At 40.1% G+C, this 17,658-nt stretch overlaps 1 protein-coding gene across 1 annotated transcript in view; it reads left to right on the top strand.

Moving 5' to 3' along the window:
• Positions 1-17,658, top strand: part of LOC124616718 (kinesin-like protein KIF14) — a 250,548-nt gene that overhangs the window by 162,430 nt on the left and 70,460 nt on the right. Inside the window, exons 12-13 of the mRNA XM_047145078.1 lie at positions 7,252-7,375; positions 16,260-16,433. Coding sequence (XP_047001034.1) covers positions 7,252-7,375; positions 16,260-16,433 — 298 coding nt within the window. The remainder of the gene's footprint in view (positions 1-7,251; positions 7,376-16,259; positions 16,434-17,658) is intronic.

Raw genomic sequence — 17,658 nt, 5'->3', positions numbered from 1 at the left:
AGTCCAAATTTTTCTCCAAAAAAAGTTCAGTGTTTGAGTATTAAGCAAATCTGCAACAATTACAGTTAATTGGCTTCTGCCTGTAATGAACAGTCTGCTTTCCCTTTCCTCCATCTTCTTCTAATTACCATTTTCTACTTGATACTACTTCCTCACAGAAAATGTTATCACTATTATTCTAATGTGTTAAGAAATTTTCCTTTGAAAAATCTGGATGGTTTTTAATGACGGAAGAATCTGCTAAAAGTATTCAGCATTTTTTGAGAAACCTCACCTCAATGATATACTCTTTACTTATGACTGTCAAAATGAAGTAGCCCTGTCCATGTGTGTGCACTAGGCAAACCTAGTGCAGAATGTTTGTAAAATAACTGCCCAAATTAAAATCCAGACGGCTTGATCACAAAAACTTGGTTCTGATAAACTCAGGATCTTTGTTACACCTATTGCTCTTCTTGTTCATCCCATCCTGATCTGCAGTATCCTTTGCACCCTCTACATCACTCATTTTTGGTCTCACCTGTCACTATCATTTATTTGGTAATTTTCATTTAATTGTATCCACTTCTTATTACTTAATTAAGTCCTGGTAATTAACTCATGAGTAACTAGAATGTTGCCACACAGTCAGAGGCGTCTTGTCGCGGTCCGCACGACTCCGCCTGTTGGAGGTTTGAGTCCTCCCTCAGACATGAGCGTGTGTGTTGTCCTTAGTGTAAGTTAGTTTACGTTAGATTAAGTAGTGTTTAAGCTTAGGGACCAATGACCTAAGCAATTTGGTCCCATAAGACCTTGCAAAAGATTTCCAAAACTAGAATGTTACCTATGCAGATGGATTATCTAGAATGCCAATTCTATGTGCTTGTTAATATAAACTATGTGGGAACAGGTTAAGATATCTGAATCCTTTTCACCATAGATGTTCGCAGAAATTTATTGAGCAGGAGGCAAGATTCTAAAAATTCCGTTTTTTATTTTATTTATTTTATGTAACTGATTTGTTGAATTTGAAGACTTTTGTGACCAAATAACTGTATTTCATAGGAAACTTATTGTTGCTCAAAAGACACACATTTTTGAAGGTAGGTTACTTTGATACCCAAAAGGTGTATATATTTCATTTTGTAACGTCACGAAATTGTTGACTCTAGCATTCGTACTTCTGCCTCTGGAACAATCACAGGTAGTGTCTAGATCGACAATTTTTTGTTTGATGGACTATTGTGTCATATATTTAATGTTTTCTTCCTCAAGGATTTTGTTCTTGTTGTAATTTTTTAATTCATGTGAGGTGAGTGAGTTTTGCAGCTGATTGGGGTTCATCTGCCACATAATATTAAATAGCCACTGTTGGAACTGTCTCACAGACAAATGGTGAACAGGCAATCTCCATGTTGCCTCATAGTTAACTAGTTAATTATGTGTTCCATTGATCATTTGAACTACTCTTTTATCAAAATGATGGAGCACAAGTCAGTTTACTTTTTTCAGGCTACCACTTTTTAAATAGAAATTCATCCAGGGGATAGAAGTTGTCCAGGAGAAATGAATTGAGGCTAGATTTAAAACTTACTTTGCTCCAAGTCAGACAGTTTTATGGTATTGGGAAATTGATCAAAACTTTTTGTTGCTGCATGTTGAACTTCTTTCTGAACCAGTGTCAGCTTTAATAATGGATAATAAAGATTATTTTTTTCATCTAATGTTGTAGGTTTGGACATCACTGTTCTTCTCAAAATGTGAGTGATTATTTATGACGGGTTTATTTGGAGGAATATAAGTATCCTGACAATGCAGGTAAAATGCCCCACTCTTTGAAGACTCCATGAAGATTGTGGGTTAACACCAAATTTTATTCTCACTGCTAACTTTTGTGCAATCAGCACTTTCTTTGCAAGAGGTGAGATACCCCAAAAATTATTCCATGCGATTTTATTGAGTATAACAAGAAACAGCAGGTCGATTCATTTGTTTCAAGACTAATGATTGTACGAAGATCAAGTGTTGCTGAACTAAATTGTTTGAGAGGCTGTGTTATATGCTTCTACCAGTTCAAGTTTAATCAATATTTGACATACAAATTTGCAGGTATTGTGCTTGCAAGAACCACAGGAGTGCTCCTGCTGTCGTACAAATTTGCACTGCAGACCATAAGTCCACATATAGGTCAGTGCATCTGGAACGCAGGCAGGTTGGTCACAGGCCCTCAACTGTGTCTTCCTAAACAACACACAGCCATCAGCGGCACTGAGGCAGAACTGGCTTTCATCTGAAAACACAACAGACCTCCACCCTTCCCATCAATGAGCTCTCGTTTGACATCACTGAAGTTGCAAATGGTGGGGTTTCAGGGTCATAGAATGCACACTACAGGGCACTTGGCTCAGAGCTGTCCTGGAAGTAACAGATTTGTAACAGTTCGTTGTCAATGGTGTCAACTGCTGCACAGATAGCTGCTGCAGATTCAGTAAGATGTGCAGAGCCATATGCCGAACATGATGGTTTTCCCTCTCGGCATTGTCATGTGGCTGTCGCTTTGTGACTATACTTTCTCGTGAACACCACTGCCAGCAAGTACAGTGGCTACATTCCTGCCAAGTCTTTCTGCAATCTCACAGAAGGAACATCCAACTTCTCGTTGCCCTATTACGTTACCTTTTTCAAACTTGGTATGTTGTTGACAATGGCATCTTTGTTGACTGAAAGGCTTTCTTGACTAACTTCAGCTCACCACATCCAATCTCAAAACTAACTATTGCTCATGACCATTACAGTGTGTACTTAAAAGCAAACCTGATTTGCACCCTCATAGTGGCGCTACTCCGGCACTACTACCCCCACATTTATACAACTGGGCGAAATCTGAATAGACCTCAAATTTCGGATGTAAAAATATGCCTACCAACTTTCATTTGTTGCAGACTTCTTATGGTGGTGCAGTTTTTTCTGTCAGTCTATTAGGATGTGGAGGATTCGCCTGATGAGGGGATGACATAGAGTTGCTAGCAGCAGTCACAAATTCAGGTTTCTGTCACTGTATCTGCTTCCTGCAGTAAGTCTACATTCTGTAATTGGTGCCAGAGCACGGCAGGTGCCACAACGCATTAGGGTGATCTCAGACTCACTCCATCAGCAAGTCGGCCTCCTGCCCAGGTGCAGTGGGTAGGGTTCCATGCATGGCAGCCGCCTTCCACCACAGCCAGTGTAAGTGCCACTAGGCCACATCATTGCTCACTGGGCACAGCCAATCACCAGGGAGCTGGCTACTCTTGCAGGAATCCGGCTGCATTTGAGTGTCGCTGATGCTGTCTGCTTGTGCTGCAACAGATGTAACAGGGTTGCATGTCACATTCTGAGCACTTGTCATCAGCGATCCTGGGCGTGTATGTCGCAGCCTGTTGGCTGGGCACTAGCTGTCACCTTGCCAGCCACATGGCCCTTGCAACATGTTTAGAGGGTTGTGGTTGCTACTCTGCGTTGGCCTAGGGCAAATGTCTGCAAGTGAGTGAAATAAACCATTTATTTTGAAAACCATGGATTTGGCCACCAGCATCTTCGTTCCAGCTCTTTGCTTCCAGCCATCCTGCACCAAAGCCACTCTACATCACCGGATCAGCTCCAGCATTGTTGACAGAATTTAAAATTGTACAGTGCTACTCATTAACAGGTGTAATCTTATTTTAAAAGTTTAACACAATAAGATAAGCATTACAATTAGAAACGTGTGTTTGTCTTGAGACAGCATAACTGACAGTGCACAAATACCTGGACTTTAAGCAACACGGGGTGCCCAGAAAGTAACGCACTGCATTTTTTTCTTCAACAATTCTTTATTGAACATAATGAGAATTATGTACACAAAAGAATGGTGTTTTATCTACTCACCCTATTTTTCCACATAATCTCCATCCTGTTCTATGGCCTTCCCCCAGTGCGAAAGAAGGGTGTGTATGCCCTGTCAGTACCAATCCTTGTCCTGGTGGTGGAGCCAGTGCTTCACTGTGTGAATTGCCTCCTCATCATCCTCAAAATGTCTTCCATGAATAGCATCCTTTAAAGGTCCAAACAAGTGGAAGTCCAAGGGGGCTAGGTCAGGTGTGACGGCTGTGGATGGTCTCCCCATTCGCTGCGAATTGTGGAACTCCGCCAAACCGCCTTCTGATGACCTCATCCTCCATGCCCAGCGAATAACTGTACTTCTGTCAACAGCAGGTGCTCCATAAACTTTGCACAAGTGTTTGTGAATATTCCCCACAGTTTCTTTCTCTGCAGTAAGAAATTCAATGATGGCACATTGCTTGTAACATACATCACCTACAGACGCCATTTTGAAACTGTCCTGTAGCTAAGCTATCTATTGGAAGTGACGGAAACTTGCCGCACTCACTCAGGAGACTTCAGATAATACATACGTAATATTTTGCATTTGTAGCATTGCTTTCAGCTGAGGAAAGAAACGTGATGCATTGCTTTCTGGGTAACCCTTGTACTTCCAACAAACTTTACACATAATTTCAAAGCTTTTTATTGCTCAAAAACCATCACAAAATTCTGAAAAGAAAAAAAAATTCCCTGTTCGTATAGTAAAACATCAGACACGACATTTTAATTTATCTTTTGTTTACTATACTCCAATTAAGATTACTTTGTGATTGAAGATTTCAGTGGGAAGGGGGGGGGGGGGGGGGCAGTGTAGCCGATGTACAGCCAACCTCACTTCATGAGGCATTGCACATGTCTACAAAACAGGTGTTTGAGAAAGTGGTATGATTGGCTGGTGGTTGGTCACTACCACATGACTCGCTGAAACACCGGTCACAAAGTAATTTTAATCGGAGTATACCTACATGTTTGCGACACAATTTGCAGACAGCATCCATGTGATTGACAGTGTACCTGCAAAATTACATCATTATACAGCACATTTCAGGAGATTTTTACATCATAATCATAGAGATGTGTGAAAAACATGTTTTTGCATGAAATGGAGTGCAAATTACACAAGCTATATTCGCCTAGTGACTTCCAACAAACATTAAGTATAATCGCAAACATTTTCTAAACTTTTTCTCGTTTTAAGGATTATGAATTATTTAGAAATAAGGAGACAGCTCACCAAAAGGCAGAAGCGCTGCATCGTTGATAGGTACACAATCAAAATGCTTGTTGATAGTTACACAAACAAAAGGTTCATCAATAGATACATAAGTTTCCAACGCCTCCAAAATGGTGTTCCACTGCCCACCCAACCTTCCCAACATTCTAATCCATCCCTATGCCTTCCCACCTGCAATCTGTGCCACTGGGATCATACCCCTGTGGAAGTCCCAGATGCAAAACCTGTCCACTCCACCCATCCAGCACCACCTACTCCAATGCCATTATAGGCTTATCCTTCCCCATCAGAGGCTGGGCAGCTGTGAAAGCAGCCATGTTATATACCAGCTTTGCTGCAACCACTATGCTGTCTTTATATAGGTGTGACAACCAGCCAGCTGTCAATTAGAATGAACGGCCTCCACCAAACTGTTGCCAAAAACAAGGTGGACCAACCAGTGGCATAACATGCGGCAGAGCCCAACATGAGAGATTTTGGTGGTTGCTCCACAACCCATGCTATCTGGATCCTCCTCACCACCACCAGCTTTCCTGAGATGTGCAGATGGGAGCTATCCTTACAGCACATCCTTCGCTCCCATAACCTTCCTTTCCTAAACCTTAGGTAACTCGTTTGCCCCCCCCCCCCCCAACACTGTGTGAGTGTGAGAGAGTGAATGCACCGTCCTCTGCCCCAGTACTCTCACCCAATTTGTGTCCTCACATCAGCTAGTTGTGTGCTGTTATCTCAAGCCCTAGTCTATGAAATCATGTGCCCAGCTGTCGGCCCCCTCCCCCTCTACCTGCACCCCTAGCTAACCCACAGATGGCTCCCCACTCTCCCAAGAGCTGCTAGACGCTTCCCCCCAACCCCCTCCTGCCTTTCTCCATCCCTGACCCCTCACCCCAACCCAAATCCCCACCTCACCCCAGTTCACTCACTGTGGGCCAGGAAAGAGCTGGCAGTCGACTGAGCACAATTTAGGGAGGTGTGTGTGTGTGTGTGTGTGTTCTACAAGCTTGAAAAAGGAAGTGCATTCTGAAAGCTAGGCGAGTTCTGTGCCTTTTGTTTGTGTAGCTATCGATGATGCAGCACTTTTCTCGCCTGTGTGCTTAATATCAAATATTTCACACATTAACCCATTTGTAAAGTAATCAGACATTTGAAGCCATTTTATACATGACAGTCCAATTCCTTAAATAACTGGGAGTTCACTGGTTTTTCCTAAATCAGTTGTTAGTGATTTTGAGTTACTTTGAAATGTTGCTCATTTACTCTGTTTTGGTCGTGGAAATTTGTACTTTGTACATAGAGATTTTTTTTAATAATAGATGAATTTGTTTGTGTAGGAAAAATGGCTCCCATTTACAAAAGACTTTCTGAGCATGTCTGTTTATAGCTCCAAATATGATAATTTATTTGTTTTTCTTATTTACTTTTTCCATTCTGAATTATTTTTCCCAGCCATATTTCTGTAAGGATCCTATTTTAATTTGGATTGGTTATGAGTTTCATAAGACATTTGACTCTGAACTTATAAGTCTATTTACTTTAAAGCCTTAGTGTGGAGAACAGGGTTGACCTGTCTGCAGAATTGTATGTTTTCTGGAAATCTTCAAAAGTTTAGCACTCTTCCTTTGTCATTACATATTGTTTCATTAGTCTAGAGTGTGAAATTATGTCCTTCTAGTTTTTTCCCCTTCTTTTATTCAACATCTGACCTACCTGAGACACTGTGTTGTTCACATTTCTACCACCCCTTCATTATGAATATTGTCATTGTTTTTGTTCTTTCTCCTCTTATCTTTTTTTTGCTGTTGTTAATCATGACTGCTCACTTGTTTCATTGCTTTGGTGCTCAGTCGACCTTATTATGACTATCACTATTTTCGAAGTCCTAAGCATCAGAGTGACAGTGTACATATGAAAAGTATATTCTGTTATTCAGTTTTCAAACACAACATAGTAAAATGCAGATTGTACACTACCTCAGTCTCATATTTTCATCTGATTTAGTTGTAAAATTATTTGCACATTACTTTCTCCATACTTGGCACTTTCTAGCATTTTAAATCTGCTGTTACGTCAAAAGTATAAGTTATTGTTTTACTAATTTGGTATAAACATTGTGATGTGTATTAAATTACCTACAGGCTGAAAACTGAGTTAGAAGAAGCAAAAAAGAGAGCCCTTATTCAACTGGAGGAAGCTGAAAAGAAACTGAGTTCACAACGTAGCACATATGAAATGCAGATACAAGAACTAGGCAAGAGCTTGGTATGTATGAAATTTTTTATTTAGTTTTTTGCTTAGAAAGCAACTGTGAATTTCAAACTTATTGCACTATATGTAAAAATTATACGCAGGACTTACAGTCCTGTAACAGGGTACTTTATGCCTGCAAAAAATGAGGTACAAGATTTTAAATTTTTATCGTGTGTATGTAGTTGACAGTATGTTGAATTCAAGTTTTAACCTCCAAAACCCTTGGAACAACTTTTTGTGGCCAAAAGACCAATAAAATTTGGTACTTTTTTCAGGCTTTAGTCTATTACTCAGAAACTATGCATCCTACTGAAAATGTTACGATTACCAAAATGAAAGAACACTAAACTTTTGTGTCGAATGACCTATTTAAATGTCAAAATCGGCGTAGTCGCTTAGCTACAACCAGTTGTCAAAGTTCATTCATTTTTACCAACTTGGTTAAAAAGTCAGCTCCAATGCCCGTATCTCAAAAACGGGTACTCCAAATGAAAAATGTCATGTTGTCAAAGTTGTAGAGCATGAAATTTCATGTTACAAAAGCATCTAGTTCTGTAGTTTTAGGCACTATTTAAGCGTTCATACACTTGAAAACCAAAGTAATTCCATTTTCTTTTTTTTTTCTTGTAAGTCATAATTATTCAATGAAATGAAATTTTCAGTGAGAAGACGGCTCTCTAATGAGTGCATGTGTGTTCTCTACATGTATCTTTTTTTAATTTTCTTCTTCATGTATATTTTTATTCATTTTTATCCATGCCTTAATTGGTAAGAGTGGCTTGCTGAAATGAAAACTAAGTATATAGTAATGGACAATATGTATTTACATATGAGTAATATAAAAATTTGCACAAATTAACCAATAAAAGAGAACTGCAGCATTAAAAAAAAAATTCAAATATCAGAGATTAACACTTTATCAAATTGCAACTCCATCAAAGCCATCTGGGAAACTGCGGCAGGTCCCGGTCCAGCATGGGATCCACTGCAGCACTTTCACCAACTTTCTTGTCCTGGAACATGCCTTCTATCTCTTCCCATCCTTGTAGGGTCCAGTTCCTGGGGCGTTCTCGCAAGATAAGCCAGAACAGTATTTGTACATTGAGAAGCAGTTCAGTCCAGATTTGCGACACCGTATTCAGTAACGTATGCGAAGTCCGCAGCTTTCGTCGTCGTCACGGGAAACAGTGCTGATAAGTTTTCCTTACAGCCAATCTGGCTGGCTGGTGTTTTTTGCTGGAGTGTTGAAATTTCACGACAATATAGTTTGAAGTTTGAACAACAGAGGATATTTTGTTTTCATGTGCAGCTCTGGTGAGAGAAGCCTGAACTACAATACAAACATGGTGTGCATGTTACTGTAATCAACTTGTGAAGAGCAGCAAAATGTAGTTCCATATTCGTGGGGCCAAGGGGCATAAACCAAGCGAAATTCATGGGGGCATGATGGCGTGTGTGTATGTCGACAACTATATGGACAGTAGCAATTTCTCCAGGTGGTGTGCATTCTTCCAAGAGAGCTGTGTGAACCGTAGTGATTCACCGTGCTTCCAACAACTGGTAACAGCTGCAACCTGCAGAATGTCAGAGCTGCTGAAGCAGCTATTTTGAATGATGGACTGGAGCAACTGTGAACCTTGTCGCAGTAGTTCAGCATTTCTTGTGGTGGACTGTACAATATTTTTCATAAGATGTTGAAATTTCACAAAGTTTGTGCACAGTGGTTGCCTAAGAACCTAACACAACCACAAGGGCCAGCAAATGATGACAAGCTTGGATCACTTAATGTGTTTCTGAAAGGAATAGTCACTGGTGACAAGTCGTGGGTGTACCACTACCCTCCGAAACCAACCTGGCATCTATGGAGTCGAAACATCCTGGTTCCCCAGGACAAAAACAATGAGTGACTCGGTTGGCTAGGAAAGTGCTTGTGACAGTGTTCTGGAATATGCATGGTGTGGTTTTGGTAGACTTCGCTGAAGGCAGAACCCTGTGAGTGCTGCAGTCTATATTAAAGCTTTTCTTAAGCTGCATCATGCCGTTCTTCACAAACGCCACAACATTAATCGTGACGGTGTCAGACTATTTCATGATAATTATTGCCCCCATGTTGCTGCTACTGTTCATGAGAAAATCGCCAGATTTGGGTTGTAGGTGCTCCACCATCCACATTACAGTCCAGATGTTGCACCATTGGACTTCAATTTGTTTGGTCCCATGAACAAATTCCTGGCCCGCCAAAGCTTTGCAACAGATGTGGAAGTGAAATCAGCAGTTCACAGATGGTTATACTCCAAGCAAATGGGCTTCTATAAACAGGGCATATTGGAACTGGTACCACAGTGGGAGAAATGTGTTAAGAACATTGGTGACTATGTAGAAAAGTGGGTAAATATATGTAAGTTCATTTGTGATTTTTTAACCTATTAAACTCTTTGATAATAAAATAACTTGTTTGTGACTTTCTGATCTTTTCTCATATTTTATCATAACCACTAGAATTTTTTGATTTTAAAGATTTCATAGTGGACATTAACTGTGTTGGTGTATTAAGGGTCATATGCATACTGCTGAAGCTATTTATAATGAAAGGTTTGAGGTATTCCATGATAGCATCTACTGAGGTTGACAACCCCAGCTTTTGAGTAAGTTGTGAAATGCCTGTTAAAAAGTTTTGCAACCCTGCATACATCTTTTACCAGTTTATCGATTATGCTGAATGCCAACTGCCCCTCTCTACGTCTTGTTCAACCAGTCTCCTCCTCTCCTATAACCAATATTGTCTTTATTTTGTTATCTAATGTGATTAATTTTTCTCATATTGCATGTGCTTTGACGCCCGTATTACTATCCTTAGTATTTTGCAGTATGTCTAATAATGAGTTATAGCATCTACATCAGAACTGTTACTGACAGATGGTTTCCTTTTTGTTTTTCCAAGATGCTTTTATTCATTAAGTAATCCATGGCTTGTTTGTGGACTTCGGTCTAATCTGGACTAGTTTTCGGGGGAAACAATGTTAAACAAGCTGAGGACTTCATTAATAAAAAGTGTTGTATTTTTCATTCATGCCATGAGCACTGCATGCATCACTCCAATTCATCTGCAGAGTGTCATAAAATAAACAAGTTCTGGCTTACTGGCTGCCTTCTTGAATTTAGATATAATAGATTTTACGAGGGTTTGAACTTAAATAGTGGCAACCATTTGTTCACAACCGATACAAAAGAGTTACATGTTTGCACCTGTTACAGTCCTTCAAAGTAGTCACCAGTGTTGAGTAGAACCCATTGCCAGCGATGTGGAAGGTGTAGTATGCGATTAGCAGAGCCTGTTCTGGTGATGCTGCGAATGGAGCAGTCTAAAGTTATGGGGATGATATCCTAATGCATTACGTTCATCCACAGTAGACCATCAGTGCACAGTATTACTCTTCATTTTTGGAGCATCACCTGCGACAACCTCTGCGATAGAAGCAGCAGCATTTTCTGCACAACCCACCAATCATTTTGCATGACAATGCATGGGCACAGACAGCGCAAGCTGTGGTTGCTTTGTTTGGTAGATGGGACTGGGAAGTACTGTACCATTCACCATACTCCCCAGACTTAAGTTCTAGTGGCTTTGATTTGATTCCAAAGATGAAGAAAACACTTCGTGGAATTCGCTTCAGAACTGTTCCAGAGATTCGACAGGCAGTAGACCGCTCCATTCGCACCATCAACAGAACAGGCTCTGCTAACGATATACTACACATTCCACATCGCTGGCAACGGGTTCTGCACAATGCTGGTGACTACTTTGAAACATAGTAAAAGGTGCAAACAAGTAACTCTTTTGTATCGGTTGTGAATAAATAGTTTCAACCCTCATATATCTTGTTCAGTATTAACATTTAACAAAAGAAACTGCATATCATGGTCTGAGAGGCCATTGACTATTGGTTTTGTAATAGGATTTTGTTCATTAGATCTTTCTAAAAGTAAATTATCAGTGGAGGTTTATGAGCAATTAGCTACCCCGTTTGGAAAGTTTATAGTAGGAACAAAGTTGAAAGAAGACATTACTGACTGTAACAAATTGTTATCAGAAGAGTTTTCAAAAAAATCTACATTAGAATCACCAGCAACCCATATTTATTTATTTTTTGTTGTTAAATGTTCCATCAGAGCTTCAAGCAGATTAAAGATGCTTGCAGGTGCTCAGTATACACTTATTGAATTGGTGCATAAGTTCATTGCATTTTTTGATAAGTTTAAACTTGACAGTTACAAATAACAGAGAGCTTAATAATAAGTAATATATTCTCCTTCACTATTTACAATAGCCTGCCAACACTGTAGTAACTTTCCAGTTCCGTGACTGTAGAAATCACGTGATTTTGAGGTGAAGAACATATCGAGCCTTGTTCGGAGCACAAGGAAGTTTCTTGAAGGTTGTTAAATAGAGTGCAGAAAAGGTGAAAATCAAAGGCTGCAAAATCAGGTGAATAGAGTGAATGCGGAATGACTTGCCAACCCAACAACTGCACAGTGGCTTTTTTTCCTAGTCAAGCAGAATGCGGACGGGTGTTAATTGTGGAGTAGCATCACGTCACATATTCTTCCTGGTCATTGTTCTTGGCTTGCATTTGCAAGATGTCTCAGATGTTGACAATAAATGTCAGCAGTGATGGTTACACCTCAAGAAACAATTCAAAGTACACAATACCGTCGCTTTTCCACCAAATGCATAATGTTATCTGTTATGGATGGATGCAGGTCTTTGTACAGGGAGTTACTGCTTTGTTTGGGCTCACCATTCTTTTCTTTTCCTTGTGTTAGCATAAAAATATCATTGCTTGTCACCAATAACTTTACAGAATTGGAATGGTCGGTGTTGTCCACAAGCCAATTTATGACGAGCAAGCAAAAATGCGCATATGGTCAATTGCTGATTTTTGTGATTTTTGGCTTATAGTGTGCGGTTCCCTTACACCCAATTTTTTAACCTTACCAGTTGCATGCAAGTATTGCACAATGGTGGAATGATCACAGTTTACCACATTCTTCAGTGCTCAAGTGTAATGGCTTGGATCATTGTGGATTAATACGTTTAGACAATCTTCATCAAATCCTGAATGTCAAAATGGCCCTCCTCAAAACTGAGAAAACCAATTTCTTGGCATGCCCTGTCCAATACCATTATCCTCACACAGAGCACAAATGCTTCTGGCTGCCTCCTCTGCTGTCACCCCTCTATTGAACTCAAACAGAAGAATATGTTGCAAATGTTCTGATTTCTCCACTTGGCACTCCATTTTCTAGTGTCCACAGCTCCAATACCATCTCCAAATAACAAAATCACAATATGTAAACCCAAATAGCAAAAGTGAACTACAAATAAAAAAAAAGGCAATTGACATAAACCCATAGCAACTAGAATACCAAAAGGGGAAAAGAGGGGGGGGGGGGGGGACCTATGAAGTTATTCACCAACGTAGTACTAGTATGGAGGATTTATTATTAAATTGTACTTCTGTTGCATATGCTTTCATAGGCTGCTGTAGGCAAAATTTATGAATGTCTATATTCTTAAATTTAGGGCAATTCCTGATGAATGTGGCAACTCCTCTGTTCTCCGTTTCTGCTCTACAAAAGTGATATTCTAACCTAATTTCCGTAACACTTAACATGGCTATACCACTGGTCACAAGGTATTCAGAAAGACAGATTATGTCAATTGGGTTTGATAACTCTAATTCATAAATGTACGATCATTAATTTTGCTTCTTAGTCCATGAGTATTTTGATGCAATAAAGATAGTTGGCATTTCACAATGACTGAAATAAAATTGGATGGAAATAAAATTTCTGCTGATTGCTAAAATTTTTTAACAAACAGTTGTTTGTGCAGATGCAAAATAGCAGAATTATGTTGTTCGGTTTCTTTCTCAAACTGAACATTTGTTTCAATTCTAACTTCTCTTAAAACTTGGTTTCTTTCTGTCCTACCTCAAAAGGTCCTGTTCTAAATCTGTAACCAGTGGTATGTCATCACTCATGACAGTACCTCTCTCACGCTTAAATTTTGTGTATTTAGCCCAGTGAGTTCACCCTTCCATTTCCTGTTGGGCCATGGCTAGTATAATCCCATCTGACAGAATCTACAGGAACCACATCAGTATTTGCCCCTGTATCTGACATAAGCAGCCGTTCCTCCTCGAAATTAACACATCTGATGGAGAAGCTCAAATGAGGCCAGTCATGATGTCTAAGAGCAAATACAAACTGGACATTGATAAGTCTCGATGCTGATGCAATCTTTCCCAGGTCACACTCTGTATTGTACCCAGGATCTCTGTCAATATTATTACCTGACCCACCTGCTATAACCATAGTGTCTTCCTTGGTGAATTCTTTGCAAAGTGATCCTAACTCCTGTGTCACCTGCTGCAGATCAGCAATAGGTTTAAAAAAAATTGGTGACTGGTATTCTGATCCTAGTTCATCCTGTGCAAGTTGACCAAAACCTCTAAAGTGAGAACTGTCTAACAACAAAATTTGACAGACATCCCTACATTCTTGCTTTTCAGCTGACTGCTAAAACTTTGTTACGCGTTGTTTAAACCTTCACCTCTTTGAGACTTATCAGTTTGTGACTGAAATAACAGTTATTTTTCATGTTCACCTCCAAGCTATCAGATGAAATTCTAAAGGGCCCTCCGCAGTGACTGACTGAGAGCAGTATTGATGGTTTGCACAAATATATAGTATGGTGCAAGGGTAGTACTGTGCAGTAGACACCAGATCCTCTCGAGACCAAAAGAAATTAAATTTGTTCCAAACTAAATTCTGCAAGTAACTGAAAAAAGTAACGGACAAAGGATCAGGGAATGTGCTGGAGAATGTATATTAAAACACCTTGCAGTACTTTGAGAAATGAAATTCATGATCATTTAGAGAACACCAGATATGTGGCCTTGCCAACAGACACCTGAAGATCATGGTGTAATGACAGTAAGCAGAAATGTTTGTTTTACTTATAACAGTTTTCAGAATTGGCAAATGTGGTCAGGTCAACTGTTCAGGGAGTGTACAGAGTAGTGGTGGCAGCAGCGGTGGTTGTTGTCGTCCCCCCCCCCCCCCCCCCCCCCCCTCCCCGCCAACCTCTTTGTTGCAGTGTGCAAAACAGTTGTCACACCACAGACTGAAAATCATATAAGCTTTTAGTCAGTAATCAGTAAATAATTGATTTATTTCATTTGCAACAATTGTTACTGTACAGAATTATGTAGAAAATAACACATGTACACAACAAATTATAATGTTCATTTGTTTAATTTGTAATTAGCTATTGCTTTGGTTTACAAATGTATGCTGCAGTGAATGAAGACCTGCTCCACTGAAGTGTTTGCAGGAAGATTTTCAGACTTTTTTAGTCCATTATGCATAATTTGCACTTGTGTTTTGTAATTCAAGCAACTCGGTCACAATTCATACGGGTTCCACATCGTTGAGCACTTACATATTCGCTACGAAGGCAGAGTTCTAACTGATGCATTTCGGACATAAACATTGTGCAATAATATAGTGTCATTCTTGGCGCCACACTTTTTCGTGATGTATAGACACAGTAATATTGTGCAGTAAATGCTGATTGTATGAGGTCCCTTAAGCCTTCTCCTTCTGTTGCCTCTTGCTACTTGCCGCCTGTGTTTACCATTCTCCCTCCTTAATCTGCCTAGATCTTTCCTAGCTTCGTCTAATTTGGCCTAAAAGGTAGCAGTTGTCCCCTCCTGTTCAGCTGTCTTCCTGCGTCTGCTACATATCTCGCAAAAACACTGAAGAGCTCCCCTTTTACTTCCCCAATTCTGAAGACACTACAGTTGTGTTAATGCCCAAAACTAGCAATGGTGTGGAAAGTCAGGCACTTTTCGCTCAGAATAAAAATAATACTTCAGGAAGAATAAGCCATTTAAATTACCAAGAAACCAGAAAACACATTTGCAAAAATGAGGCCTTCACCCAATCATATGTAAACAGATCACTAGTGGAAAGTTGCTGAAGCAAACAATTTTAAATTGGAAATATTAGCCGAATAATGAAAGAGTACACTCATCTGAAATTGCTGGAAATAACAAGAACAATTAAACGAAATTCTCTAAGTTTACTGTGTCAAAACATAAGCAAAAATACGATGACCCAACTGTCCTGTCTTTTCACATTTTCTGTAGTTTTTGTGAACAAAATTGAAGTTTTTGTAGCAATATTTCATGAAAGCCAGGATAAAGTTTAATTCTGATTTAGGGACATGTTGATTGTGACAATCCTCTACTATTACTTTGTAAAGCATGTATTGCCATTTTGACATTTATTATTAAGATGTGGCATTTTCAGTGCAGCCTCAGTAGGTCATGCTGGAGAATGAACTAGTTGGTTCAAAACTAGTTGCCAAACAGGTGTTCTACAACTGTTACAGATTTATTAATAAAATGCTTCATGAAATACAGTATTGATGAAAGACTGCAGATAGTGTATTAACGAAATGTTGAAACTGAAAAAAATTCAGTAGTAAACTTAAAAAACACACAAATACACATATTTACCAAGTAATCTGTACTAAACTGACTGTTATCACAATCTAAATGACTTGAGCTTAAGAGAGGATGAAAACTCGTGCATCTTGCCTGGCCCAGGTCTTCTCAAATGAATCGTCAAATACAGATGTGATACAAATAGGAACATTAATAAGTTTCGGTACATTTCTGTTAAACTGCTTTAGTTGGGTATGTAAATTTTTGATAGCTGTTTGTATGGAGACAATGGTATGAGAATTAAATTTTTATTATGCACTTTTATTTGATGGTTGTCTTGATGTAACAGTTATTAATTTTTTTGTGTTTCCACTTTATAGCAGGAGCATATTGAAGCCTTAGCTGAAGTTCAGAAAGAAAAAGACAATTTATCAATTAAAAACTGTGTGCTGGAAGAAAAGGCAAAGAGTGTAGAAAGAAATATTACTAATCATAGCATTCTGGACTGTTCAGTGGATATTCCAGTTACGCCATATAGAAGCAATTTGGTAGAGGTTAGTGAAAACAACAATTTCTGTAGTTTCAGTTCTTTAGTAATGTGTTTTCCATACTGGCAAGGATAAAAAATGTTTTCATCGAGTGACGACAAATACTTTTTCAAACAAAAAGTTACATGTATATTAGTTTTTACTATCATAAGTTCTTTGTCGGCAAACGAAAAGGAAAATATTAGCACAAATGAAATGCAGCTAACCAATTTACTGAGAGTTAAACTGTGTACCAATTACCATTTTTCTTGAAATTATCATGTTTTTTATGTTAACTGCAGTCACTCGACATATTCAAGCTTTAATCATTCCCAAAGTAAAAAACTGCAGTATTTAAGCTGACGTATCTTATTTTATTTATGTTTCGTTGTTATCCCCATCTCTATATATTGGCTTTCCCTTTCTATTTCCGAATAGTACTACATCAATACTTTCTTTTCATGCAGTTACAGCTTACCTCAAGTAGAAAATTGGAATATACAACAATTATAAAATTACTAATATGTCAATGTCATAGTCAACCACAGGAAAAAGTTTCATATATACCACTTCAAAGCTGTTAAAATATTTCCCCGCTCCCACTCTTTCCCCCCCTCCCACTCTTTCCCCCCCTCCCACTCTTTCCCCCCTCCCACTCTTTCCCCCCTCCACTCTTTCCCCCCTCCCACTCTTTCCCCCCTCCCACTCTTTCCCCCCTCCCACTCTTTCCCCCCCCTCCCACTCTTTCCCCCCCTCCCACTCTTTCCCCCCCTCCCACTCTTCCCCCCCTCCCACTCTTTTCCCCCCTCCCACTCTTTTCCCCCCTCCCACTCTTTTCCCCCCTCCCACTCTTTTCCCCCCTCCCACTCTTTCCCCCCTCCCACTCTTTCCTCCCTCCCACTCTTTCCCCCCTCCCACTCTTTCCCCCCTCCCACTCTCTCCCCCCTCCCACTCTTTCCCACTCTCTCCCCGCTCCCACTCTCTCCCCGCTCCCACTCTCTCCCCGCTCCACTCTCTCCCTGCTCCCACTCTCTCCCCGCTCCCACTCTCTCCCCGCTCCCACTCTCTCCCCGCTCCCACTCTCCTCCCCGCTGCCACACTCTCCCCCGCTCCCACTCTCTCCCCGCTCCCACACTCTCCCCGCTCCCACACTCTCCCCGCTCCCACACTCTCCCCGCTCCCACACTCTCCCCGCTCCCACTCTCTCCCCGCTCCCACTCTCTCCCCGCTCCCACTCTCTCCCCGCTCCCAC

The sequence above is a fragment of the Schistocerca americana genome, chromosome 5 (assembly GCF_021461395.2).
Source record: "Schistocerca americana isolate TAMUIC-IGC-003095 chromosome 5, iqSchAmer2.1, whole genome shotgun sequence".
NCBI lineage: Eukaryota > Metazoa > Arthropoda > Insecta > Orthoptera > Acrididae > Schistocerca > Schistocerca americana.
The sequence above is the reverse complement of the archived record's forward strand: the minus strand, read 5'-3'. Positions and strand labels throughout refer to the sequence as shown.